Source organism: Alnus glutinosa, chromosome 4 (genome assembly GCF_958979055.1).
Source record: "Alnus glutinosa chromosome 4, dhAlnGlut1.1, whole genome shotgun sequence".
NCBI classification, from domain to species: domain Eukaryota; kingdom Viridiplantae; phylum Streptophyta; class Magnoliopsida; order Fagales; family Betulaceae; genus Alnus; species Alnus glutinosa.
The window spans coordinates 6,540,017-6,567,221 of NC_084889.1; the positions used below are offsets into that span (position 1 = coordinate 6,540,017).

General features: G+C 34.4%; 3 protein-coding genes across 3 annotated transcripts; all 3 read right to left on the reverse strand.

The window, feature by feature from the left end:
• Nucleotides 1–771: 771 nt before the first annotated feature.
• On the reverse strand, nucleotides 772–5,314 carry LOC133865919 (probable serine/threonine-protein kinase At1g54610). The gene is made up of 8 exons (XM_062302443.1): nucleotides 5,239–5,314; nucleotides 4,676–5,111; nucleotides 3,705–3,989; nucleotides 3,299–3,616; nucleotides 2,638–2,856; nucleotides 2,129–2,223; nucleotides 1,482–1,587; nucleotides 772–1,350 (listed from the first exon to the last, which is right to left on the reverse strand). The coding sequence occupies exons 2-8, from the start codon at nucleotides 5,075–5,077 to the stop codon at nucleotides 967–969; spliced, it is 1,809 nt and encodes a 602-aa protein (XP_062158427.1). The 5' UTR covers nucleotides 5,078–5,111; nucleotides 5,239–5,314; the 3' UTR covers nucleotides 772–966.
• A 5,758-nt stretch (nucleotides 5,315–11,072) lies between these two features.
• On the reverse strand, nucleotides 11,073–14,123 carry LOC133865920 (light-harvesting complex-like protein OHP2, chloroplastic). Its single transcript, XM_062302444.1, has 2 exons — nucleotides 13,484–14,123; nucleotides 11,073–11,517 (listed from the first exon to the last, which is right to left on the reverse strand). The coding sequence occupies exons 1-2, from the start codon at nucleotides 13,933–13,935 to the stop codon at nucleotides 11,403–11,405; spliced, it is 567 nt and encodes a 188-aa protein (XP_062158428.1). The 5' UTR covers nucleotides 13,936–14,123; the 3' UTR covers nucleotides 11,073–11,402.
• Nucleotides 14,124–16,567: 2,444 nt separating this feature from the next.
• On the reverse strand, nucleotides 16,568–21,855 carry LOC133866424 (uncharacterized). Its single transcript, XM_062302946.1, has 3 exons — nucleotides 21,691–21,855; nucleotides 19,889–20,509; nucleotides 16,568–16,967 (listed from the first exon to the last, which is right to left on the reverse strand). Exons 2-3 carry the CDS (start codon nucleotides 20,437–20,439, stop codon nucleotides 16,898–16,900), a joined length of 621 nt encoding a protein of 206 aa, XP_062158930.1. The 5' UTR covers nucleotides 20,440–20,509; nucleotides 21,691–21,855; the 3' UTR covers nucleotides 16,568–16,897.
• Nucleotides 21,856–27,205: the final 5,350 nt, after the last annotated feature.

Genomic DNA, 27,205 nt, shown 5'->3' on the forward strand with positions numbered 1-27,205 from the left:
TTCCACTTCCCAATGGATTCTTCTCTCTATCTGGGCTTTGTATGCTGGGTTAATTGGCCTTGGCCCGTCTCGCTTGTCAAGAACCGGCTTTCTTGATTTAGCCTCCATTATTGTCGACCTTCTTCCTAAATGACGGGGAGAGGCACTGTTGGGCCTCCTAGTTGGATTTTAATCGGCACGAGTAATACCAGTGTAATTCTAGATGTCATATCCATATCTTTTTTGTGTCCCTCTAAAACTGATGTAACTTTTAAAATCACCATTTGATAATAATCTATCATAAATCAAAATGATGATTTTAAAAGCCACATCATTTTTAAAGTAACTTAGATATGACGTCTAGAATTAGACTTAGTATCATGAACGACTGGCCTTCTTGATCATGTCTATATATCCTCAATCCTCGTCAAGTTGATCTTCCAGATGCTTGTTGACCATATCCATTTTTTCCAGCTTCTTCTGTTTCTCGGCTTCCTTGTGTTTATCTGAACACGTGTCTTCGATAATGAGAGATTATAATGGTGTTCTCGTATAACATTATTGTTCTCTTAAAATATTGTTTGCACAATGCTTATGCACAACCAGACTTCAAACTCTCAGGCTCAACAATTAAGTGATGAATTATTTTAATTGAAATGGAAAATAAACTATACCTCGGCTATGATATTATGATAAATAAGCATTTATCTAAAAACGTTTTTAGGATAAACGAAGATTTAACAATATTGAACAAAGAATATTAGAACATTTTCCGATAATCACAAAAATAGGTGACCATTAAGAACAAAATATCTGACAAAAATATATGCTTACTCGTTTACGTCCACAGAGTAGAATAATATCTAGTTAAGAAAACTTAGAGATATAGTCATTGGTGGCTTAAGAAAAAGAATTTGTCTTAGCTCTATGTAGTCCTCTCGCATGTCCTAATCATCAACTGCGCATGCATCGACCTGAAAACGATTCCTAAGATCTTGTTTTTCTGAAATCTCTTGTGGATGCAGACCTTGGGATAGGATTTAATCTCATGTACATGTCATTATCTTTGACATAATCGGTGGTGCGTGTTCTTGAAATGGGCAGTGGAGGCAGGTTCATGATGTTCTTGTCGGCGTTGGGATGACTCTCTGTGTTTGGCGACATCCTTTGCTTAGAAGACACCTCTGGGGAGAGCAAGAAAGGCGACCTCTCTGTTTGGCTGGAGAGCTTTGTACCGGAGGAGGTACTTGGTGTGGTGAAGAGCGGGCTCTCAGTTCGGCTGGCCGGCCTTGCGCTCGATGAGGTACTGCTGCTAGTGCTACCCGGCGGCTCATGGCTTTGGACTTTTGGCTCGGCAGTCTTCTCCGGATCCTGAAACAAGTTTCAGACAGGACAGACACGTTAAATTCAACACATTTTAACCAAGTTTTGTCTTTCTTGTTTTTTTGAAGGAAGTTGTTAATGTCTGCCATGAGGCTGATATCAAGGCTTATTTTGTTTACCTTTGTAGAAGATTCAGAATCTTCCTTAGGCTTTGCGGTGGCTTGATCCTTTTTCCTGCGCTCACGAGCTGTTCTAGACCGTTGCTTCATTCTAGAATTTCTGTACCTGTTGAAAAAAGTTCTGATCACTAAAGCCTGCACTGGTTTATGTTTATGGACAGAATACAGAGCTATCTCTTTTCTGCCATGTATGGAAATCTTTTTCTCAATCATAGAACAGCAACATGCAGGTATCTAATTCTTTCTTTTAGGGTATTAAATAAAAGAAAGAAAAAACATATATAAAATTTCATTGTGGAAAAACAGTAATTTTTTTTGAAGGACACTTTTCTTTGAACTGTAGAGCATATGATTTTCACATTCATTTTAAATCACATGCTCTATTCACGTGAAAATCATATATTTCATTAAAAATGCTCTTGAGAATCATGTGCTCCGAGGACACAGTTCAATTTAATAGACTGGTTGGAGGAATCCTTTCAACCCGATTTGGAAGAAAACTTCTTCCTTTTTCAAACTCACACAATCAGCTTTTTCACAAATAACAGACGTAGAACAATGAACAAGGTGCTAATACCACTCTGTTAAGGAAAATCTGTTACTAATCAGGAAGGGCACTTTGTTTGGCAAGTAGGAAAGGCACTTACTTTTTGTCTTCTTTGGCATCCTTCAGTTCATCATCTTTTTTGTGGAGTACAGGTAGATCTGAAAGGTTGCACGCCAATGGACTTGCGTAAAAAAACTGCAACCAGAATAGATTTCCACTCAGAATGCACTTCTTAGCATAACATTTTCAGAAATGAGCTCTACATATATATTCTACTTGAAAGACAGTTCCATATAATGTAAGTCTAGATGGAGTACCTTTTCAAGTAAAAGTTTATCATACAAGAGCATTAGCAGATTATATTGTGAAATAAAGTTTATTAAAATTGTAATTCTAAAATTTAATTGGGTAATGCTTATCTGTAGTGGGGAATTAAGCAGACAAATATTTCAAAGTTCTAAAAGACAATGTATTAAACTAATATTACAAGCATGTTAATCATCACATATTGACCAAAAAAAAACATATTAAAAATCATAAAGACATTCAAAAGGTCCAAGTGATCAGTGAAACATCTTTCTTTGTCCTTTTTTCTTCAAAAGAACTTACTTCATTTTGGAGAGCCAGAGATGCACAGCCACGATATGCAGGTTCCAGAGCAAGAAGAGTGCTCAACAGACCCAAAGAAGATGCAGGGAATTCCCTGAAAGTCTCTATAAGACTAGATTTGAATTGTGGAATTCTGAATTTTTTAGACAATGTGAACTTTTTCCAGTATTCCTCTGATGGTGTGCCACATAGTTTGAAAATCCTGTGAAGTTGCTCGACCTGAATGCATGGTAAAAGCTTTGTGATTTGAAAAACTAGCTGCCAATGGTAAATTCATTAAACCCCATGCCCAAATAAACAAACCAGAGAGAGATTTTGATAAATAATTTATGAATGAGACATTTGGATACAACAATGATTTGGACATTATCAGCAGGACTTTTAATTTTTTAAACTACCCGCGAACCCAATACAAAATTATATAGTGAGTTAGGGTTGAAAAATTTTTCACGTTTAATTAAATTGGTCGGGTTACGGATAACTTATATAATCTTATACTCATACCTCGACACGAACCCAATATGAAATTAGCTGATTAGAATTGAGGAGTCTGACTCGTTTAAGTAAACGAGTCGAGTTAGAGTTGACCTATATAGTCTTATACTCGTGTCTTGATACGACCCGAACCCGACACGCATACACAGGAACCCTTAATTATTACCTCCGTTGAACCAGGCAAAATAGGTCTCCCTGCAAACATTTCTCCCAAGAGGCATCCAGCACTCCAAAGATCAATACCAACACCATAATCAGTAGCTCCTAACAAAAGCTCAGGGGCTCTGTACCAAAGTGTCACAACTCGGTTTGTGAGAGGACGATTGTGGAGTGGAGTATAATAATTTGCCAGCCCAAAATCTGCAATTTTCAGCATCCCATTTTTGTCGATCAACAAGTTTGATCCTTTGATATCTCGATGTAAAATTCCCCTGTCGTGGCAGTGCATCAGACCTGAGAGAAGCTGATGCATATAGCATTTGACCTACATGATTTGTTCAAATCAGGAACAGAGAAAGGAGGAAGACCCAAATCTTGAAGAACTTTTAAGAATAAGAAAAGCAAATTGTGACCTGTGGTTCAGTAAGCCTCTCATCAGGGCGAGAGATAATCGTATGCAAATCTGTCTGCATGAAATCGAAAACCAGATAAAGACTGTATTGCAGCCTTGATGTAGCCAACCCTTCTAGTTTTATGATATTGGGATGATCTAACTTCTGTAATATCATTATTTCTCGTGCCATAAATTTGACACTCTCAGGTTCTGATGTGTCAAAGCGGACCTTCTTTAAAGCAACAATTTTTCTGGTGTCTTTATCTCGAGCTTTATACACATTGCTGTAAGTTCCCTGCCCCACCTGTAATGCCAAATAACATTCACAAAGAATCAAGTTTTGGATCATATATATATTTAGATTACTTTGACTTTTCTTCTTTTACAAACTTAAAAAAGAGAAGGTTAATTAAAGATCCAAATTTATATAGTTTCTTTCTTTTTATTTCCAATCTTTCATCCATCAAACAGTAGGGGGTATTTCTGATCAAAGAAACAGACTGCATCAAAGTTGCCTAAACAAACAAAATCAATAAAAAAAAAAATCTTTGAGTTTGTTGATTCAACAAAGAACTATAGTGAGAGTGGTGCTTCCATTTATAGCAACAACAACTATTAGGACTTTAACAGATGCAGGAAAACCGATTATCAGTGACCTGAGAACTGAAATATTGTTGCACCATTAGCAACAACGAAATCAAAACTGAAATTAGAAAAACTGACAAACCCCATTAGTTATGATTCTTAGCAAATAAAGCATCCGCTTTTTTTTTTAATGACGTGGAACCCTTCGTGGCAGGGCCACTTCGTGACCCATCTCAGTTGAATAAATCTCAAATACACAAACCCGTCTTCGGTTGAGCAGACTCGAATAGGTGATCATATCCCGTGGTATTAACTAAATGAGTCGACCATTAGAGCCGACCCTCTAGGCTAGCAATGATTTGAAAGAATAAAAAGAAAACAGAAATTGAAGACACATGCACGTACCTTACTAAGCATAACATAGGATTCGGCACTCTTTGGAACCATCCCAGTCAACACCTCTCTCGGAACATTATCAATGAGCCATTTTGGCCATCCATCGACCAACTCAACGTCTTCAATTCTCTTGAACACTGACGTTTTCTGCGAAACATTCTCACCAACATCTCTCTTTCCCTTATTGGCCAACTTCCCTTCTCCTTCTCCTTCACCGTGACCTGCGCCGCCATTTTCCTTCCTGGACTTAGGCCTATAACGCCCACCATACTCTCTACGGACATCCCTCTGTCCTGTTGATCGTCGATCCCCCGTGAATTCTTCTTTTCCGACGTACCCATTTTCTGATTTCAGCTTGCCAAAGCCTCTAGATGATGAACTCTGAGAAGGCTTGGCCTGAACAACTCCCATGCCTTTCTGGGCCTACTCCCAGTATTCCTAGTTTCTGAAAATTTATTAATATGGTATAGTACTGAGCAACATAGCGTCACGAAGAACAATAAAAAGAAGAAAAAATGAAGCTGAAAAAAAAACAAGACGACATGTGTGAAGTTTCAGGGAGAAAGAGAAACCAGAGAGGATCTAGGCCGTCCTGGGCCGGCTCTTTTGGCTTCATATATACAGTGCGTGGGAGGGAGAAACAGACGGACCTTTTCTTGATAGTTTGAGACTTCGTATAGCTTTCTCCGCATGAATATGCAAAGAGGCTTTTTTGGAAATAAAATATTAAATAATAAAAACCCTAAAATATTGTCACAAATTGAACTTTCAATTGGAATCAAAGAAAGCCGCACCAAGACAAAAATTATTACTTATAAACCTAAAATATTTCGCACAAGAAAGTTGTGTGTAAACGGCAACACTTGTGAGAGCATTAGCAGTTTTTCTTAATTTTTTTTTTTTTTTTTAATTTAGGGAATTAAATTATTTTTAATAGCTTCCCTTATAATTTTATTGACCTTATACTATTTAAATATTCTTTAAATTAAATGATAAAAAAAAAAAAAAAAAAAAAAAAATCATTTAAATATTGTTTCACATAAATGTTAGAAGAATGAGAGAGGAAAGATAAAATTTGTTCTATTAAAATAATGTTAAGGAAATCATTTTTGCTTCCCTAAATCTAGGGTACAACTTTTAATTCTCTTGGTATTTTCTTAGTTTAAGGAACAACAAAAAAAATCTGATTCAATAAGTTTTTTGAAGAGTTTTCCCCACGTCTAAGAAAGAGAATGAGATTTATGCTCCGTTTGTTTCGACGTAAAATGGTTTCCCTCGTAAAATGGTTTCAGGGAAGTCATTTTTTTGAAAAATATTTTCCGCCGAAATCATTTTTCGGTGTTTGGCTCGTACAGAAAATTACAAATATTTTTTATATTTTCATTCAAACATATTAACCTATAAAAAATATATAAATATTAATATAAAATAATATAAAAATCATCGATGACGAGATTCCATCACTGACTGACAAGATTCTGACTATTTTTACTTGATTTCGGCTAATACAGCTAGAATTCATGATAATAGCCGGAATCCGGACAATTTCGTCGGAATCTGGGATGGCCGGATTCCGGCACAAACAGCCGGATTCAGGCCAGATGCCGGACGGATCTGGAGCCAGCCGGGAACTGGCCAAGGCCGACTGGGATCCGGCCAGAGCCGGCCCCGACCGGATTCCGGCCATCTGGCCAGAGAGCCAGCCAGCTCTGGCCGGATCCCGGCCGGCCTTGGCCAGTTCCCGGCCGGCTCTAGCCAGAGAGGCCAGTCGGATTCCGGCGATCTGGCCGGATCTGGCCAGACCGACCGGATTCTGGCCATCTAGCCAAATCCTCGGAATCCAGCCGGTCTGGCCAGATCCGGCCAGATCGCCGGAATCTGGGCTAACCGGATTCCGACGATAGTGGCCGGATTCCGTCGCCGGATTCCGACGACATTAAGCCGATGTTGTCGGAATCCGATACCGGCAAGATTTCGATGGTGGTCGGCTGCTTGAACGTAAAGGTCGACTGCGTCGTTTAAATAAATCGACCGCGTCAGACGTCTTCGAAAAATGATTTACGCTTTTAAAAAGCGTAAATCATTTTCTGGTTGACTATTATTTTCGCCCCTACCAAACATCGGAAAATACCGAAATCATTTTCCAGAAATCATTTTACGTCGAAACAAACGAAGCATTAGAGAAACTATTGTTAATGCTCTAACAAGTAACAACATAAAACACACAGACACAGTACGTAAGCATATATCATAAATCAAAAAATCCTAAAATGTTTTATCAAATTAAATTTATTTTTGGAATTAAAATAAGTCACTCTATAACCATACAAGTCACAAGTAATCTTCCTAGTGATAAATTGTAAAAACTGAGAAATTTTTTTTTTTTTTTTTTTCCTAGACACGGAGTAAATAAAAAAAAAAAAAAAAACAATATGTATTCTTCTAGTAAGAGATATATTCTCTCTCTCTCTCTCTCTCTCTCTCTCTCTCTCTCTCTCTCTCTCTCTCTCTCTATATATATATATATATATATATATATATATATATATATATATATATATATATATTTCATTACAAGCTACAAGTTTTTAGATTACAAGAATTTTTTTATTTTTTGCAGTGATTACAATGAATTTTGAGATGACAATCAGATTACAAAAATTGAAAAATTAGTTTACAATCATGATTTTAGCCTTATACCCTCGATCATTTTTCGCAATACGTAAGCTTCATTAATTAACCCCCAATAAATTAAAAGAAATGGTTTAATTTATTTCTCAAAGAATACCGATGCAACTTTCACCATCATACTTTAGCCATATGGTTTCAAAAGACTTCTGAACTATATATTGAATATTTTAGTCTTTTCTTTTCTTTTCTTTTCTTTTTTTCCTTTTTTCGGGAAGTGGGGGTGGCTGATGTTTGAGTTTGATCAAATTAAGTTTCTTTTTGTGAGCCTTTAATATTGAGAGGTGGAACGGTGGAGGAACAAAATAAGAGATTTTTGTAAAAGTAGCAACACTATACTAACATTTGGGTTAAATACCCTTTTATTGTTGGAAATTATTTTGGATGGTGCACAAAGTTTTATTGAAATAAAATAATATCAATCTGAAAATTAACAACTAAATAAATAATTGGTTGAAAAATTATTGTTGATACTAGACCATATTGATTCAAAATAATAATAACAATAAAATAAATATTGTACAAGATATCAAAATTAAATTAAGGAAATATCTCACAATGCTAAGAATCACGCAAGAAGAGCGTTGTCCTTAAAGGTTGATTTGTACCTCTCGGAATGTATAACTCGGTGTGATCGGATCTCTTGACACGCAACCTCCCAGGATTATACTATAGCGTCTATCTTCGTTAAGGACACACTTCCAAGAACGAAGATCAAATAGAACAACCCTTTGATCAAAGTGGATGGGGGACTTCATAATATTTTTTCTTGTAGAAAAAATATTAATATAACAAATAGCTTCTTGGCTTAAAACAAATTCACTTTTGGAATAAACTACACACTGGAAAATATGTTGGAAGCCAAAGAAGTCAATGCTCAAATGTTCATTGGGAACTTAATATATATATATATATATATATATATATGAAAAGTTGACCATCAATTTTTTCCTTCTTCTTAAAGCCACCAAAACCAACGGTTAAAATGATTTGATGACTAACAAAATGAGCATCAGTTTTTTCTTTCTCTTTAATGACCAAGACAAAAGTTTTAATCACCAACGGTTAAAAAATGTTTAAAATATTAATAGTCAAAAACCGTTTAAAATGTTAATGCATCTTAATGACCAAATGGTTAACGCAAGATTTAATGATTTGTAAACACCCAACGGTTATATTTTGAGATTTTATGACTAACCATCATAATTCTTTAAGAAGAAAAAAATAAACGGTCAAAATACTTTAAGACCAAATTTATTAAAACTGATTTTTCTTCTTCATAAAAACTCATAAATATTTTGAGAAACGGTAATATGTTTTAAATACTTCAAAAAAGAAAAAATGTTTGTAACAAATACAACAATTTATTTCATGTTCTTTGTGTTTTTTACAAAATTGTTATTGGGGTTTTTAAAAGTGACAGAGACGGTTCTTGTACTTTCGCATCGTTTTACTCATTCCGTGCATAATACTTTAAACAAAAAATTAACGAATTCTGTATCACGTGTGTAAGCTGCCACGTAAGACTAATAAAACATTGTCATGTGTCCATTAATATTGTTGCATCATCATATCACTTTAAAATAAAGAAATTGGAGGCTTGTTGGATGGTCACCAGGGATAGGGGGAAACCCCACCACAAGTCCACAAGTGAGTTGCAGGGGACCCCATCCCCATGACCACCCAGCGGCGTCCTGAAAGGGTTACTCTAACCCCCCCCCTCAAAAAAAAAAAAAAAAATCCCCGATGACCCACCAACTATTTTTTAAAGCGATATAATGATGTGACAGTAATGAATATGTGACAGTGTGTTTTATTGGTCTTGACAACTTTTAGATGATATTAAAAAATTTTTCTCTCATTTCAATTCTGATGATGTTAGACATGTTAGGAGGAATGCCAATAAGGCGGCTCATGTTTTGGTTAAGTGTGCAATTTATCAACTGCTAGGCATGATATGGGTAGAGGAGTGCCCGCCTTTTATTCATAGTATTGTCTTAGCATATATTTGATGTATCTTTGGATTAATGCAATCACCCTTTTCTTCAAAAAAAAAAAAAAAAAAAAGACTTTTATTGGTCTTATATGTCAACTTGCACACGTAATAGAAAATCTATTAATTTCTTTAACGGAGTATGAAAGAAAGGAATAAAACACTAAAAATACGAAGACCGTTTCTGTTATTTTTAAAAATTTGAGGAGCAATTCAATAAAAACCTACCAATTTCTTATTTATAAAATAAGATGGCAATTCGCTATCATAATCAATGTGTTACAAACGGCTAATGATATTTGTACACATTTTGCACACACTCACATTTGGTGTGAGATCCATGCATATGGGACCCATCTCACATGCATAGATCTCGCACCAAATATAAGTGTGTGTACAAATAACACATCTCTTTACAAACACATGGAGTGATATATTAAATAGTAAATACCATCCTCTATTTTAAAGATGAATTGTATATAATATTTATATTCAGTATTAGCTTAAATATATATATTTGTGAGCCTGTGTTTGTCTCTCTCTCTCTCTATATATATATATATATATATGAGAGAAATACAAATACTCTACCTTCAAATGAAAATATAAATATGAAAATCTCAGCAATTTTTTGTGCTAAAACATATGAAAGAGGTAATGTCTTGACACGTCAGTGTGTGGTTCCCACGACGTAGTGGGGTCCATTATGATGTGGTGGGATGCCGGCGACATTGCTACAGAAAAGGTTAGTCACTTGCTGCATCGCAGGCCATGGGACGTTGGGGCCTCGGATTCGTGGAGAAAGAAAACCTCTGGTTTAATTTGCTCTACTTTGGGTGTCAAAAGATTGCTTTTTATTTTTCTTCTCTTTTTTGGTTTCTGAGTTTCAAGATTGGAATGGAATGTGATCGGTCTGTTTGCTTTGCCAATCTGCTTTAGGTTTTGTTTAGTTGCTGTCGCTGAGAAAATGCTAAAAAAATCAACATCCTTAATTGGATCCAAGAGACAGAAAACACGACTAGTACCAGTAGACGTCTCAATTGTTGTTGGAGACTACTTGGGATGTACAGGCACTGATTAACCCGCGTTGACATGCAATACAACTGTAGAACACACAATTAGGTTATCATATTTTGTAATCCTACCTCTGCTATCTTATACATGTGGCCCTGACTAGGAAGAATGTGAAATGCTCTAATGTAGCAAACATGACGAACTTCTGTTAGGGTTGACAATTTTGACACGATCCACAAATCCGACACAAAAACATGACACGAATATATAAAGTTTGAATTTAGGCTATAATCCGTTTATAACCCATCAACCCCTTTATGACACGTTTATGACCCGTCAATCTGTTTATGACTCGTCTACTCGTTTATGACATATTTACGACGCATTTATAATACATTTTTTACCAAATTGGCTAAACGGGTTGACACGCCAACCCATTTTGCCAAGCCTACTTCCAATGTGTTATATCTAATATTATAAGTAACGCTATAAACTATATTTTTATCTCATAATACTAACGTGGCATTTCCAACCAACCTTTAGATCAATTCTTGTTGAAAAAAAAATAAAAAATTTAAAAATTAAAGATTTGGTTGGAACTGTTACATTATTATTGTAGGATAAAAATGTAGTTTCTACTTATAAAAATAAAATAAAAAAATGTAATTTCTAGCATTACTCAATATTAGCATCAATAGGTTACTGAAAATATGAAACAAAAAAATAATGAACTTGTATTAATGGAATAGTAATGCTAGAAACTACATTTTCATCTCACAATGTTGATGTAACAGTAATCCACTGGTTGGTTGGGACTACTACATCAATATTGGGGAATAGTTGTGGGATAAAAATGTGGTATATAGCATTACTAATTAATGGAATCCAGTAAAATATATACTGTAGTGAAGATACAGCTTGATGACTGGAGATGAAAATTAAACAAATAACTCAACAAGGTTGCAAATCAAACAGTGGATGTGACTGCAGCTATTACAACAATCAGAAAGTATATATGGCATTGAGCATCAAGCAAAAGAGTCATTCCAGATCTACTATCCCGAAATTGGAGAGAAGGATCTTTACTTGGTCAACAAAGTCCGAGCCTGTTGCATACTCTGTTAGCATCCCAATAGCAAAACCAAACATTGCCCATCTGTTTGACCAACATCCCAGATACAGAGAAATAGAAGAACCCAGATCAAAATCCATTTAAAGTTAGAAAACTGCACATATCAATACAATAAGAATAATAGCATTTCCTACAGGATTGACATGGGTGATCCAAGGTCATGGGGATGAGGCTTGCTTGAAAAGAGATTAGGGCAACAGATAAATTGATCATAGAGTTCTAGTTGTTTCCTTCAAAACATGTCGCAACCTCACTCCCACCCTTTTTCCTTCTTTTCTTTTTCTCTCTTGTTCTGTCTTTTTCCTTTTCTTGGGGTCATTGAGGTTTAAACTTAAATTGAAGGATCCTTGTATATTTGGGAACAAGAAGAATCTTGATTCTATTTGCTACAGTGTTCGGATTTTTTCAAAAACAAATCAAATTTTATTTCACTTTTTCTAATATTATCTCAGAAAATCAAACTATCCAAACATCTTTTTCAATTTTATTTGCCTTGGAATTCACGCATTAAATTATAATTGAATTCAGATTTCAAAAAATTGAACATCCAAACGTGCAAAAATGCTTAAGTGGGAGCTTGTTAAAGAATTAGGCTCTTCAAGTATTTAAAAAGGGTAGGTGAAGATAAAACTCGAACATTAAAATATATGATGTTCTTGATGACAGGGAAAAAGAAAGAATAAGAGCTACATAAATAAACAAGTATAAGTTTTCACCTACCCATTTCTTCTCCTTACTATAAGTACAATAGTTTTTCAAAATGACCAAAGAAAACTATCACATTTCCATGTTTCTCCCAAAAGAAAAGAAAAGTACAGATCCTCCAATAGCCCATTCACAGTTCATCACTAACAGCCAAATAGGTTAGTCACTGAATCTTCTTGCTGTGCATCTTTCACCACTAGATTGATGATGGTTACATCAGTGCTAAGTGGCAAGGGCAAAAACGAAATCCAATGGATCATCCAAACCAAAAGATCTATATGAATGGAATCTATCCAAGGAAAAGGTAACTATAGAGTTCGTCTGGCCCTGCGATTTCGTAGGCCAAAAATGCGTTTTTAAACCAAACTGTAGAAGGTATCCTGTTTGGGAATGCATTTGAAAAAAATAACATTTTCAAAACATAAAAAAAATCTACATTTTTAAATCACGGGTAAGGAGGTGCGTTTTTAAAAACGCACGATTAGTGCGATTGTAAAAGCTGAATCGCGATCTTACCAAATGCTTAACTATGTTTTTAAAATCAAATTTTCATTAATTGCGTTTTAAAATTGCTATTTTAAAACCGCGCGTTTTAAAATTGCTAAACCAAATGGATTGATTCAAACTCAAGCAGACAGGATTGAATAAATTCAGAGGAGGAGATCCAAAGAGTTTAATATACAGAGATGAACTATACAAAGAAAATTAATAAGACACCTAATGACCAGATGGTTTTGTTGGTATTTTGCATCTAGAAGAGATACCAGTTCAAGCAAGAACTGAATCATATCGAATATGCATACCCAGGACAACCACCGCCATCTAGACTGCAACCATTAGGATCAATGTGTGATTATTAGATAGCACTTAGGAACCTGCAGAATCATACTTTTGGGTTACCTGCTTAATTAATTACTTTCTGTGTTTAATAAGATAAATATGCCATTCTAAATGTTCTAGGCAGTAGCACAAATAATGATGAGGCAAGGCGAATGAAAAATCCCTTCTTTTTACGACCTTGAGCATTTAAAAAAGAAAAAGAAAAAACAACAACAACAATCTACTTGATCGAATCTCATTCAGGTTTAAACTCCCACGAATATTACACCAAGTTCCTCACCCAAAATTACTCAATTTTACATTAGAATTAAATTAATTTTGTACTCCTCATTGAATTGATCATACAAACGAATTGAATTAAAGAGTACCATAACTGACATAAAACCCAGAAAAAGAAAACTTGAAAAACTAATAAAAATGAAGTCACTCAACAGGAGAAGCTTACCTTCCATTAGTGATTTCATTCTTTCCAATGAATCCAAACAATGGACCTTGATCTGCTTCTTCAAGCTTCTTCTGCTTAAAGTAATCCAGAAGCTCCTTAGCCCTCTGCCTCTGAAACTCCAAAGTTATTACATTCTTACCGTCCCCAACAGCCACAGCAGCCGGCTTCGGCGGCGGAGCCACCGTGGATGACTGAGGAGGAGAAGGAGGGGTGGGCTTGAGAGGAGGAGTAGGGGGAGAGGGCTCTCTGACTGAAGGAGCCACAGGTCTTCTTAGAGGCCCTTCAGTTTGGGAGCTCCTTATAGTGACTATGTGATGCTTACTTGAACAGAATCTAAAGGAGTAAGAAGAAGCGGTGGATGAAGTAGAAGATGAAGAGGAACAAGATGATGGTGATGGTGAGGAAGTTGGGATTTTGATTTTGATGTAAGGGATAGAAGATGTCACTGACATTTTCTCTCTTAATTTACACAGACACGCACTAAAATTCTTGGGCTGTTGGTTTTGGATTATGGTTTGGTTTTGTTTTGTTGTGGGTTTATCAGAACAGAACTGGAGGTGGTGTTGAAGGGGTGTGCGTTTGTGGATAAGATATGGCCAAGTTTCAGCAGAGACACGGCTCCTTCACTTCGCTGGTCAAATATTTTTATGACACAAATTTCTTCCGACCCATTTATTTACGTACCGAAGCCAAAATCTTCCTTTTTCTATTATTTTTTAACGAAATATCTGAGTATTTTATTGATAAAAATTACGAACATAAAACTCTTACATCACAAAATATAAAGCTCTACAAAATCATAACTACATACTATAAGGTTATATAATCATATAAATACAAACAAAATTCTTACAATAAAGTGTTATCTATAACTTTCATCTTCCGCTAACTCATGTACAATAATAGTTAAAGAGCAGATCTGCTCTGAGCAGACTAGATTTAAGACAAGGGTAACCAAATATTTTAAAAAAATTTATTTAAACCGGCCGTGAGACTCATCGCACCTAACCAATCTTCATCTCATATAGGGACGGAGCCAGACATTTTAATGAGAGGGGGTCAAATAAATTTTTTTTCAAGTAGAGGTTAGAATATGTATATATAAAACCAAATTTTAAGTGAATTAAACCTAACTTATTTTTTATATTTTTATTATTTCCTTCAAAATAAAATCGTGACTATTAGCCCGTGGAGCACATGCATTTAGCCTGGGTTTAATTAAGGGAAAATTCAAAATTAGTCTCTATTTTTTTTTAATGCAAATTTTCAATCTCAACAATTAGGTCTTTAAGTTTTTATATGGTTTTAAATAAATTCCTTTGTACAATTGTTCATGTGGCATGTTGTTAATTGATTGGACGATAAGTTTACTGATATACCTATTTGAAATCAGATGAAATCTTAAGGACTTATTTGCGGAAATTGAAAACTACATGAAAATTTAAGGACTCTGAATTTGATTATTCATCTTCATTAAAGTTAAAAGTTTTCATTTGTAAATAGAAAAGTAGAATAAATAAGGGTTGGAGCTGCTATTTGTTGAATTTGGGTGTTAAATCACAAGTTATACCTCCTCCTCTCAAATTTGTCTTCTGAAGGGTTGAAGTCTAGGACCGACTTCTGATTATTCTTTGTGTATATACATGATTTTTTAGTTAGCATGTGATCATGAAAAAAAATGTGATTTTCATAAGTTTAAAGACACAACAAATTTATAGGATAGGTTAAAGGAATTTTTTTTTTTTAACCCATTTTAAAGGAAATTTATGTACTTTTGGACAATAATAATACTAATAATTATAACAAGGAGGAGAACAAGAATAAGCCAAGGAGGTCACTCTTTATCTTTTACCTTCTCTAATCTTGTGGGCAATCGACTGCCGTGTCCATAATTTTAAAGGGTCTTTACTAAAATTTTCTTCATGGAAGAGTAATAGCAACATCCCAGCCAGCATACCTTTATGGCTTTATCCGAGCCAATAATTTTTACATCCTCGAGTTGCCAGCCATTCATAGGTTTTTCCTCGTTTTGGTATAGCGAAAAAAAAGCCGAAGAGAATTTTATAGATCCAATGGGATGAATCTTTTTTTTTTAAGGAAAATAAACTTTAATTATATGGAGACTGGAGTTGACATGAATTGCTCCAAGCCTCAATTTTCAAGCTATCATATCAGTATAGAAGGGGAGGAAGAGAGAGGAATGGGGTACAAGGTGAATTTTTTTTGCTATCAAGCCATAAATTAAGGAGAGGGGGAGGAAGAAAGGAGAATCCTTCCTGAGTGGAGGGTTAAAAAAAAGGGCACATTTTAGCAAATATTATGGGTGGATTTGTGCTGCAAACCAACAGATGACCAATTAGAGCAGCTTTAAAGCATCCCAAATAATGGGGGAAATCCCAATCCTTGTTCCGCTACTTCCATACACAAAATATGCTGACCCCCCGTTTAATAGAAGACAAATCGAACCATCCATGAAAAGAAATCAGTTCTATCTTTTCCAGCCAATCCTGCAGAAAATAGGGATCAGAATTGAGCCACGGCCGATCAGGATCCAATACAATAGGAGTTGCCTTTTTTGCAGAGAGTTGGGTAGGTGTTTCAGGTAGCCCGAACAGGTGGGACCCGAGTTGTTCAGACACCTACTCGAGCAGGTAAGGCCCGCCCCATGCTCTCACATGGGCTGCCTTGTTGCACTAATTGGGATCCAGCTACAAGCAGGTAGGACACCTAACTTGATATGCGAGAGGGAAACCACCTACATCAAGCTAATCTGATCGCATCATTGCAATTTATAGCACACCGAACCCAAAAGCAAAGGGAAGCCCCAATGTCATTCTCCTAGTTTTTGACAATTATATGCCCACCCCTTACCTCCATATAAATTCTTTAACAAGTAAATGATAAGTAGAATGATTTTTGTAAAGAAATGAAACCAAATGATTGCTCTTCTGCGGCGTAAATCAGAGAAAATTAAGCTGCATTGATAGCTTCACCTTTCCATTGGGTAATGGCCTCAAAAGCTCCACAGCATCTTAAATTCATAAAAAGAAGAACAAATGGCTAAATATTTATTAACCCGAGAGGTAAGGAGAAAAAGAATTTCACACTAATTACGAAGAAACAAAAGACAATGGAGTCACACATAAAAAGAAGAATAATAAACAAAATGAAGTAAAGCCAAGAGTGACAAAATCCGGCAGCAAACTAATATAGACAGAAAAATAACAGTCTAACTTGCGTAGCCAGAAATAGAACTCTTGCTGTGATTGGTATTCGATGTGGCCCAAAAACCTGCAATATTTTTCGCCCCAGAAATAGGTTGAACAGAGGAGGGCGTAAACAAGCTCTCCTAGCAGATGCACCGTTACATTTGGATAGAAGTTGAGCCCATATCGTCTTTGGGTAAAAGCCAAACTACATAATTGCACAGGAACAACTTCTTGCATTCCCATTGTCAAAGTCGTCATCCGATCCATCCATTTCACTGCCATTGGATCAAGTTTTTATCTCAGCAAAAGAATTAAAGATTAAGAGGAGCAGGGGAACAAACAAGAAAGAAGAAGCAGAAACATTTATATAGGGGGGAATGGGGGTTGGGGGAAAAGATTGTTTTATATTAAAAACTTAAATCTTAACTTACAAACAGGAGATATATTCCCGAGTACCAAACAGCAAACTGACATTATAGTTCGCACCCAGTGCTTGAGCTTCTCGTTTCTTTTGCTCTGGTTCTCTTTGGTAAAGTGCTACTCGTTTCAAAAAAAAAAAATCCTGGTTTTGCATACTAAGACCTCAGAAAAACCGAGTGCAACATGTGAAATTCCTGTTCTAGTACTAGAAAAAAATTCCTTTGTGATCTTTTTCCTTTTTTGGTCGTTTCTAATCTGTGTTGTCTTGTGGTGTTTGTGTACTATTTGCTCAGAAAAGGTGGGATTTTGTAGGGAATAAAACACCCAGAACCTAGGTTAGTGGTTAAGTATCTAGAGGCCATGCCTTTTTTACTAACAAAGTCTTAGAAGGGCAGAATTTTTTTTTTTTTTTGGAGTATGTCACAATAAACACATTTAAAATAGGAGATTACTGACGATGTCTTTCCTTGTTCTTTTAACAAAATTAAAACTTGCTAGACTCGATGAGTTGAACATGAAAAAACATTACAATTATATTCATAAATACATTTTTTGATAAGTAAAATACTGCTAAAAATTATTGTTTGCAACATAAAAGACGAGCCAAATTTACTAGACTCAGATAGAGGATACAGGGATCCTTATATTCATAAATACATAAACAAAACAAGCAATTATATTTATCAAAATATAGTAGGCTTGAAAAAATTTGATGTTTTAACTTCTCATTATTGTAAAGTGAAACATTCTTATATTGGACCATAAGCTCCTATTTGGTCAGCAGCAAAATAATAATAATAATTATGGTTAATTAATACCTAAGATAACAAGTTTATCATAAGCTTAGACAGATTACACATTTTAGTTTGAATAAAACAAAAATAAAAACTCTCAAAAAGCTTATACATCTTTTTTTCAGATGTTGGGGGTCAAATTTGTGTTTTAGAAAATATCCAAATATTATGTTTTTTCATATTTTTGGGGGACCGAGGTTCTTTCAGATTTTTTTAGGGGATCATGATTTTTTCTGAATTTGGGGGGGGGGGGGGGTGTAGGCCATGGCCATCCCCACTAGCCCCCCACCACCCTATTGATCAGCAGAATCTAGCAGTTGGGAATCATCAAAGAGTTGAACCTTGCCAGGGCATCCAGAGATCATTTAGAGGGCCTGTTTATGTAATGAAATTTTGCAGGCTTATAGAAAACCAAAATTTTCAATTGCCATTAGAGAAATTATCTAATTATTTAACAGATAAATTGAAACACATAACATGAGCATCTAAATGTTAAGGTAAGCCTATTCATATATTGCAACATTTTCAATCTGAAAATTACTGAGAAAACATTTCTTGAGGAACCTATAATTAGGTTACAGCCCTTCAAATAAAATCCCAAGAAGTTAACAAACTAGTGTCACATTAGGAGAATTCATTTGAAACTGAGAATTCACTTGCACCTCAGCTCAGTGTAAATAAGATCCACAATTTGAAAAGAAACAAATAAAAGACACACACAAAATAAAACAAAACAAAACCCTGTAAAAAAAAGCGAACTAAATGAACCACGAAGGGATCAACCCAAGTTTCATCTCAGCTTAACTAGTTTTATAAAAATAACATAAAGGATCGCATGACAATTGACATGGAGTAAATTGAAGCAGAGTAACAATGATTGGAAACAGTTGATTAAATTTTCAAAGTAAGAAAGGTGTCAGAAAACTTTCTGTAAATTGCAGTAAACTATTGCGACTTTACAATTCAAAGAAAACGTTTTATCACTAGGATAGTCACTGATGTTTAAAGAAGGATAGTCACTGATGTTTAAACAAGGATAGTCCTCGATGTTTAAACCTTCATAATATACAAGGATAAAGGATGAAGGGCAATGGATAAAAAAATCATAATCCCACCATTCACAGGGAAAAATTTAAGATTAACTAGTTTCTAAGTGAATATTGTCCAGTAATAATAAACATAGTCCCTTATTAAGAGAGAAAAGAAAAATCTATCAAGATCCATCCTACCAACCTCCTATTTATCATGTGTCCTCAAGTTGCAACTATCTCACATGTAAAAGCACATGGAGGTTTCTTTTCTTCTACTGCTGCTGCTTCTCTTTCATGTCAGTCTCTATCTCTAACTGTCTCAGATCTCTTATATTTTCTTCCTACTTCGTCTATCAAATCTTTTGGATTTTTTTCCCATCTCCACGTCATTATTGTATCTCCTTCATTTCCAATATCTTTTCTTCTCCTCCCCCTCTTGTTTTCCGTCTACATGTGTGTTTTTTATCTTGACAATAACTTTGGAGGATCCTTCAGAAAAGCTTCAACACATAAGCTAAAATGTATGGCCTTGGCCTCCACATGTTGTGAATAGCATTCTAAACTGAGCCTCTTCTTCTCTTTTTTTTTTTAAGGAATATTCAGGAAGCCAAACTCCTAAATTCAAGTAGCTTATTAGGAGTATAGGACCAATGGGAAGAATGTACGTATCATATGCGATAGCAAAGGCCAAGAACTAGCTCAAGAACCAATGGTGATTGCTATAATCTGAGAACTCCTAGACAATAGTTATTAGCTTAGCATCCATGGCACAGATATTTACATATCTAGCCCTCCTAACGTTTCTACATCATACACAAGGCCAGATACATCATTTCAGAGAGAGGGGGGGGGGGGGGGGGGGGGGAAGCAAATTCCTACAATTACATAAATACAAATAAATTAAGATTAAATCACATTTCTTGAAAAAGAAAAGAAAAACAATTTCCATACCTGGGCTCAAATTCCTTGATCTCAACAAGCTCGCTCCCACAAGCATCTGTCCACTGCACTTTCCTCCTTTCTGTATGACCAGGGATATCACTACCCTTTTTGCCCAATGCTCCACGTTCATTAGCATTCTCAACAGATACAGGAGCTTTATTTGACGACTTCCTCAAGCTACTTTTAAGAGCAACCTTTCTTGCATTACTATCATCATCTAGATCAGGAGTAAAATCCTTGCCCCTGTCAGAAACAAGAGGCCCCGGCAAGACATCCTGCTGATGGGCAGGGCCCACTTTAAGAGCCGATGAGGTATCAAGCCCTGCGGAAGCGCGACCAAAGCAGACAAAGGAGGCGCACCCGCGGGGAAGCCAGTTCTTCGTGGAAGCCAGCTGGAGGTTAGGATCGGATTCTTGGTCCACCAACTGGTACTGATTCCACGGAGAAACTCTCATGGGTTTATCTTCGTTCTTCTGACCCAAGAGAAGAAGGGTCAGACCCTTGCTATACCCAGAAGCTGAAGAAGAGAAGAATCCTCCTCCTTCGACTGCCAATAACATCAGTTCTGCACATCGGGGCACCCAAGAAAAATTTCTTTACGGCTTCCTCCCTTAGAAGGACCAAATTAACCTGTTATAGTTATCAAAAGCATCAGCTTTGCCGCTTTGGCACGTTCAAAGAATAACTGACATAAATCCGGTTCTCAAATTCTCTGTTTTTTATTTCATTATTATTATTATTATTACTACTATTATTATTATTTTTTGTGCAGATGTCCTATTGAACCAGTGTTTTTTTTAAGCATCTGAATGCAATGTTGACCAAAAACTCAAACGAATTAGTGTAGGCGAAAATTCCAAAATCTTAGAAAACAAATTGTTATAGTTAAAAGACGGGGAGATTCACATGATAACACAGAATGACGACTTCATACCAAAAGTTGACAAATTCACAGAATTCTAAAAGAATGTAGTTGGCAATAAATTGAAAAACTCTGAAAGGTTGTCAGTAGAACAGAGTATCATAAAAAATTATCAAGGGAAGCTGAATATTATTGGAAAATTACTAGGATGCTGTAGCAAGTACTAGTTTCCAGCATAAATAAGCATCGAGAAAAATAAAAGGTAAAAAATGGCGAGAGAGAGAGAGAGAGAGAGCAACAAAGCTGGGCGCTGCAATGGGAAAGAAAGAAGCAACAAAAAAAAAAGGATGCAAATATTAATGGAAATTAATCGTCATTTATTTTCCACATAAACCATCAGGAAATCAATCGACACTATAAGTGTATGTTACGAAAAAAAATTAATTGATGATTCAATGATACTAATAAAGGATTACTTGTGAATAACGGAGGTTGAAGATCTCCTTACTTCAAAGCAATAAGAGGAAAAAAAACAAAAACAAATTTGATGACAGACTTCGTTACCCACTCCCAGTAAATTTTCTACTTAAATTAACAGTTATTTAATGAGCGAAAAATAAATTTAAAATAAAATAAAATAAAAAGAAGAAGAAAAAAAAGAGAAGAAAAGAAAGAAAAGAAAAACGTATGACAGTACGCACTACTTCACACACAAGCTTAAATCCACTTCAATTAGTGCTCTGTTTGTTTGCAAAGAAAATGCAGGAAAGGAAACGGAATTTGAATCTTTAGCTCAACCAGTTGATTTCATTGAGCTGAGTTTCACATTTTTCAAAATGAAAAAACACACACACACACAAGCAAAGTAGAGGATTCAAAATTCTCTCGCTCCGTTTATCGAGAACCAACGGGAAAACCAGATCGAACGAGAGGGAAAAACGTGCAATACCTGAAAGGAATGCAAAATCCAAGTAAGATCTCCGGCGAGTGAATCAAAAAGGTGGCGGCGGGAGGTTAAATCGTCGGCGGCTGCGGAATCTCCGATCGCCGCTTCCAGGAAAAAGTCGCCGAGGAAACGGGAGAGGGGATAAAAAATAAAAAAAATAAATAAAAAGATTTGAGTGAAACTCTGGACCGAGTTATTTAAAAGGAGGATAGGGATAGTGACTCCCAGGGCGCATGATGGCGATGGGTCCCCTTTTTAATTTCGTACTTTTATTTCTCTTTTTATTTATTTATTTATTTATATTTTATATTTTCTCTCACTTTCGGGAAAATTATTAAGTATTGGAGCAGGGTGTTTTGGTAGTTGTGATTAAAAGAGAAAGCTTGCTTTTGTTTGATTGCAGTTGGCTGCTTTAAGCCATTTTATTAATTTAATAAACCAACCAAGCACTTGAGTACTAAAGTCAATTAAGAAACCCCCTCTCTTTTTCTTTTTTCTTTTTTAATTTTTCTATTTATTTTATTGAGATTACTTATAAATCGAAATCTCCCAAATCAATGTATAAGGGTTGAATAATAAAGTCAAATGATTTTATTCTTCGTGGTTGAAATTGAATGGGTGTCAATTGTATATATACATGCAAAATTAGAACATTTTGTGAAAAGTCCTTTTATATATATATATATATATATATATATATATATATATATATATATATATATATATATATATATATATATATTTTATTTAAGAACTATTACCCTTTTGAATATCATAAAATTGTTACAAAAGTTTATTTATATACATGAAAATGTATGAGACCCATCAAAATTAATAAAACGCCAATCGATCATAACCCTTTAACTTAGACTTCTATCTAATTTCTTTTCTTTCTTTCTTTTTTGTACTTTTTAATTAGGGTTAAATCCTATTTTGGTCCCTTGACTTTTATCGAATGGCTACTTCAATTTTCAAAGCTATCAGTATTGATACTTACATTTGTCCCGTAAACTTTTTTAGCTCATCTATTCATATTCTGTCAAAAAACTTAACGCTAGCCACATTAAGGTCTATCAACAACCCTCGCGTATCCTACATGCCTTTTCACACCATCATTACTTAATAAATAAATAAATAAATAAAATTAAATGGGTGGCAATCCACCACCTACCGACAAAGAATCTCTCCTGTAAGTGGGATTTCTCCATGGGAAGATGGTTCAACTCATCCTTGAGGGTGGAGATCTCCCCCACCAATGGGTTGCGGGGAGAAATTCCATCCTGCGACCACTCACCTTGGGGGTGGGTTTAGCCTTCTCACCCCCTTGGTAGATCTTACGCCAGTGGGTGGTGGGTTGAACCCATAATCTCCTCTCATTTAAAAAAAAAAATAAAATTATCTACTTTTTTTAAAAAATTATTTTGAATAATGCTGATGTGGTAGAATTACATAGCAAGAGAAACACGTGGCAAATATAGATAGATCTTGACCTGACCGGCCATTAAGTTTTTGGACAAACCATCGACAAAAGAGACTAAAAAAAAAGTTAAATGGACAACTACAAGTATCAATCCTCATAATTTTGAGAACCAAAATAACCATTTGGTAAAAGCCAACAAACATGGATTAAAAGGGGGTTTAACCTTTTAACTATTATAGGATTTTTATGGTAAAAGAAGCAACTTATTAGGCTCTTAGCTTGGTATTCTATAAAAAGTGAAAGTGTCGTTGGAACTATCAACTCAACTTAGATTCTTCTCTAAATATTCGTCTGTCCTTTGTCTTCGGCCAACTTCTTCACATTAAAACATACAAACCTTTTTCAAATTTTAGATTAATTGTTGTGTTTAAAATGATTCTTATAATATAGGAAACAGTGGCTCTCTTGGTTAAGGAAATATATATATATATATATATATATATATTTTAAGCTCGGAAAGGTATTATGATGTGATATAAATGTGTAAATTGTTTTTTTATATTTTCAAGAGTGTTTTATGTTTTTGTTATTTGTTTTTGTTTTTGTTTTAAAAAAACAAATTAAAAGGTAACAAACAAAAATTTTAATAAAGAGCTGATTTTCAAGTAAAACTGACTCTTTGGTATGTCACTTTTATCGTATGACATAAAATCATAAATCAATTCAAGTTATTTATGTAAAAGTTTATGGGCCTTACTCACTCTCAAAAGACGCATTGAGAGGGGAGAGGACATCATGGCTTATAAAGTGCCCAAGTGAAGGAAATCTTAACGATGTAGGACACTTTAACAATTTAACCATCGATTTTAAAGCACAGATAACCAAAATTGAGCATAGAAAAATATATTGAAAAAAAAAGAAAAAAAAAAGATTTAGTTAAAACAAACAATTTTTTCAACTTATGTTTTCATATGCAGAAGACAGTCAAGACACCACGATTTTTATTTTATTTTATTTTTTTTGGATTTACATAAACTTTATTTTTTTCCTAACTTAGAGAGTATTTGGTTATAAAATTTTTTGTTTGGGCTTTTTAAAAAAATAAAAAATAAAATGTTGTTTGAAAACATAAAAAACAAAAAAAAATCGTGTGTTTCAAAACGTAAGCAAAGATATACGTTTTTAAAAATTGTGTAATTTTACCAAACGCTCAGCCACATTTTCAAATCGCACGTTTTAAAACCGAAATACCGAATAGACCCTTTGCAACAAACCAATTCTCGAATGCTCTAAAATTCATCAAAACAATAACTTCTCTAATTCAAAATGGACGTTATTATTATTATAATTATTATATTCATATCTTAAGAACACATTTTCCTGGCCGCCGGCCATCAGTTTAAACTTTGATATAAACGCATGCTCCGGTGACTCTCAAAAACAACTCTTTTCCAATAGACATGTAGCGACAGTAGCGTGCTTATACTAATGATTGAGGTCCATCATTCCATGGCCTAAGTTATCAATCTAATGTACAAATAGCATGAATCCATATATTATTACCCAACAGATTTTTTTTTATTATTATTTATTAAGGTATATAAATTGATGTCAAAACCTTTTATATGCTGCTTCTTTTTTTTTCTTTTTTTTTTTGCACAAATCGTGCTATTGACTGAGGCACCAAATGGTAACTCCATGATGAATAGGGACATCAAGTGGTAACCTAGTCTTGCTCATCAAAAAGAACAAGAAAGAAAAATGCCCTTAGTTCGGTCGGTTCTAATAGCAAAAAATTACCAAAACGCTGTATATTCGTCAAAGAGCACTCACGTTGGGCTAGCCAAAATAGTTAAAAGATTATTTTGACTAATCAACAAAAAAAATTTCAAAAAAACTCAACATTCGAGTCAAAATAGCTAAGGACTAAGTATTGTAGCTCAACAATGTATAATTTATATTAATAAAAAAAAAAAAAAAGAAGTAAAAGTGGATAACTAAAATGCTGAGCCAAATGTAAGTACTTTGAAAAAGTGAGTAGCTAAAAATAGAAAAATGCGTTCTTTAGCTAAATTTAACTAAATATTTGCTTAGTCGGAGAGCATTTTTAGTAGTCTCATCAAATTTTAATAGCCAAAATAACTAAAAATTATTTTTTCTCTATTTTAGCCATCAACTTTTTTAAATTACTCCAGCCTTATCATTTTAGTTATTCCATTTAAATAATATTTTTTTAAATAAAGGTTGTGTGTGATGCATGAGAGAGAAATAAAATAAAATAAAATAAATGCAGAGAGATAAATTTTAATAGTTTTTTTTTATATCTATAGATTTGGTGAGTAAACAGTGCTCATTATTGTTGGTGAGTACTATTCATTCACCAAATTGGTGAGACTACGGGAGAATCATTTTGAACAATTTTACAAAATTAGCTCACTAAAATAACTAAAAAGTTACTTTAATGATGTTATTAGGAATGTTGTTAATGCCTTTAGCAATACTTTTTTAAAACTTTTTTGAAGTACTGTAGCACTCAACAAAGCAAGAAAAAAAAAAGATGTGATTTCCAAATTTCTCTTCTATCAAATGGGAAAAAATAAATTAAATAAAAATAAAGAATAATATTGAAATGAAGTAGAAAAAGATGTAGAAAGTAGGTCGTACGTGAGGTATTTTTGAACAGTTGATAACTAAAAATAAAAAATAAATTTCTAACTAAAATTTGGTTAAGGTCCAGAATTTCAAAACATGCTCATGACTAGCTAGAGCTAAAGGTGTACATACGGATGCGGTTATTTGTAATATTCGTAATTGCATATGCAAAATGCGAATATCACTTTTAGATATCTGCATTTGAATCATGTTTTTACTAATTGTATCTAAGCGATTATTAAATACGATTATTATCTTCTATCCACACATTAAATAATGTGCTTTCATAGCATCATTTTGGTCTCTATTAGGGCCTATTTAAACAATTTTGAAAATACATTGATTTCAAATTAATTTTGCCTTTTTGCTAAAGTGTTACCCGAGAAAACAACAACCAACCAATTAAATCACTGTAAACATAACCTATACCTAATCCAAAACGACTTCATTATAGTATTAAACACCAAAACAACGTCATTTTGATGAATTTATTAACTATAAAAACATTTAGGGTATGCGGATAGCTATTTTTGCTAACCACATCTGCATGTGTGCATAATAAATATTGAGTCTTGGATGCGGGCGGTTAATAATTTGCCTGGATGTATACCCTAGCTAACTATAACTATATTTAAAATATTTATAAAATTGGATAAGTTATTACTTTTTCACCAATAAAATAAATTGGATAGAAAGTAGAAACCAATGGCCATCAAGTAATCTCCCTGTAAAGTGGGAACCCCACCCTTGCAATCACATTCCACCACTTTCTTTTGGACGTTTTGGACCATATTTTGCAGCCATCAAAAAGCAAGAAGGAAGCAGTCGGTAAAAAGAAAAAAGAAAAAAGAAAAAAAGCAACATAAACTTTCCCAAATGCTTTAGCAGTGAGGCAGACAGGCTTTGATGCACTAGACTCGGAGAGAGTGAATTGTAAGGAAAACCCCAAACCATTAAATACAGACATTTATGTCCATGACCACTGACATTGGATGGATGATGACCCATCACATCCACAAAGTGACGTTAGGGGGATGATCTCACGATGGGCAATAAACAAGACACCAGGCTTGTTTGGCAAAAATAATTACAGAAATAAAAGAACAAGATAATTTGTTGTTAGTTTTAGAATTAGTAAACAGTGATGATGTACTATAAAATAAAAAAAAAATTTACTGTAGTGAATTTTTTTATTTGAATAGTAATGAAAAATTATTTATATGATATAAAAAGTGAAAAAAGTGAGAATATTTTGATATTGATTAATGGTAAAAAATATAAAAAAAAAAAGTGAAAAAAAAAGTACGTAAACAGTACAATACTGGAGCTTGTCAAATAAAATTAGTAAATTAGTAAAAAGTGATGATGTGATATAAAGTAAAAACAATTTATATAAATAAATGAAAAAAATTTGTATTGTAGTTAATTTTTTTTATTTGAATAGTA

What these genes read in the sequence shown, in the direction of transcription:
- LOC133865919 (XM_062302443.1), bottom strand. Translation starts at nt 5,077, where the DNA reads ATGGGAGTTGTTCAGGCCAAGCCTTCTCAGAGTTCATCATCTAGAGGC. An exon ending in AGAGGCTTACTGAACCACAG is followed by an intron (nt 3,617 to 3,704) that starts GTCACAATTTGC and finishes CAAATCATGTAG; the next exon opens with GTCAAATGCTATATGCATCA. An exon ending in TTTTGCCTGGTTCAACGGAG is followed by an intron (nt 2,857 to 3,298) that starts GTAATAATTAAG and finishes CCATGCATTCAG; the next exon opens with GTCGAGCAACTTCACAGGAT.
- LOC133866424 (XM_062302946.1), bottom strand. Translation starts at nt 20,439, where the DNA reads ATGTTATTGGCAGTCGAAGGAGGAGGATTCTTCTCTTCTTCAGCTTCT. An exon ending in ATCAAGGAATTTGAGCCCAG is followed by an intron (nt 16,968 to 19,888) that starts GTATGGAAATTG and finishes ATCCAATGGCAG; the next exon opens with TGAAATGGATGGATCGGATG.
- LOC133865920 (XM_062302444.1), bottom strand. Translation starts at nt 13,935, where the DNA reads ATGTCAGTGACATCTTCTATCCCTTACATCAAAATCAAAATCCCAACT. An exon ending in AATGAAATCACTAATGGAAG is followed by an intron (nt 11,518 to 13,483) that starts GTAAGCTTCTCC and finishes TTGGTCAAACAG; the next exon opens with ATGGGCAATGTTTGGTTTTG.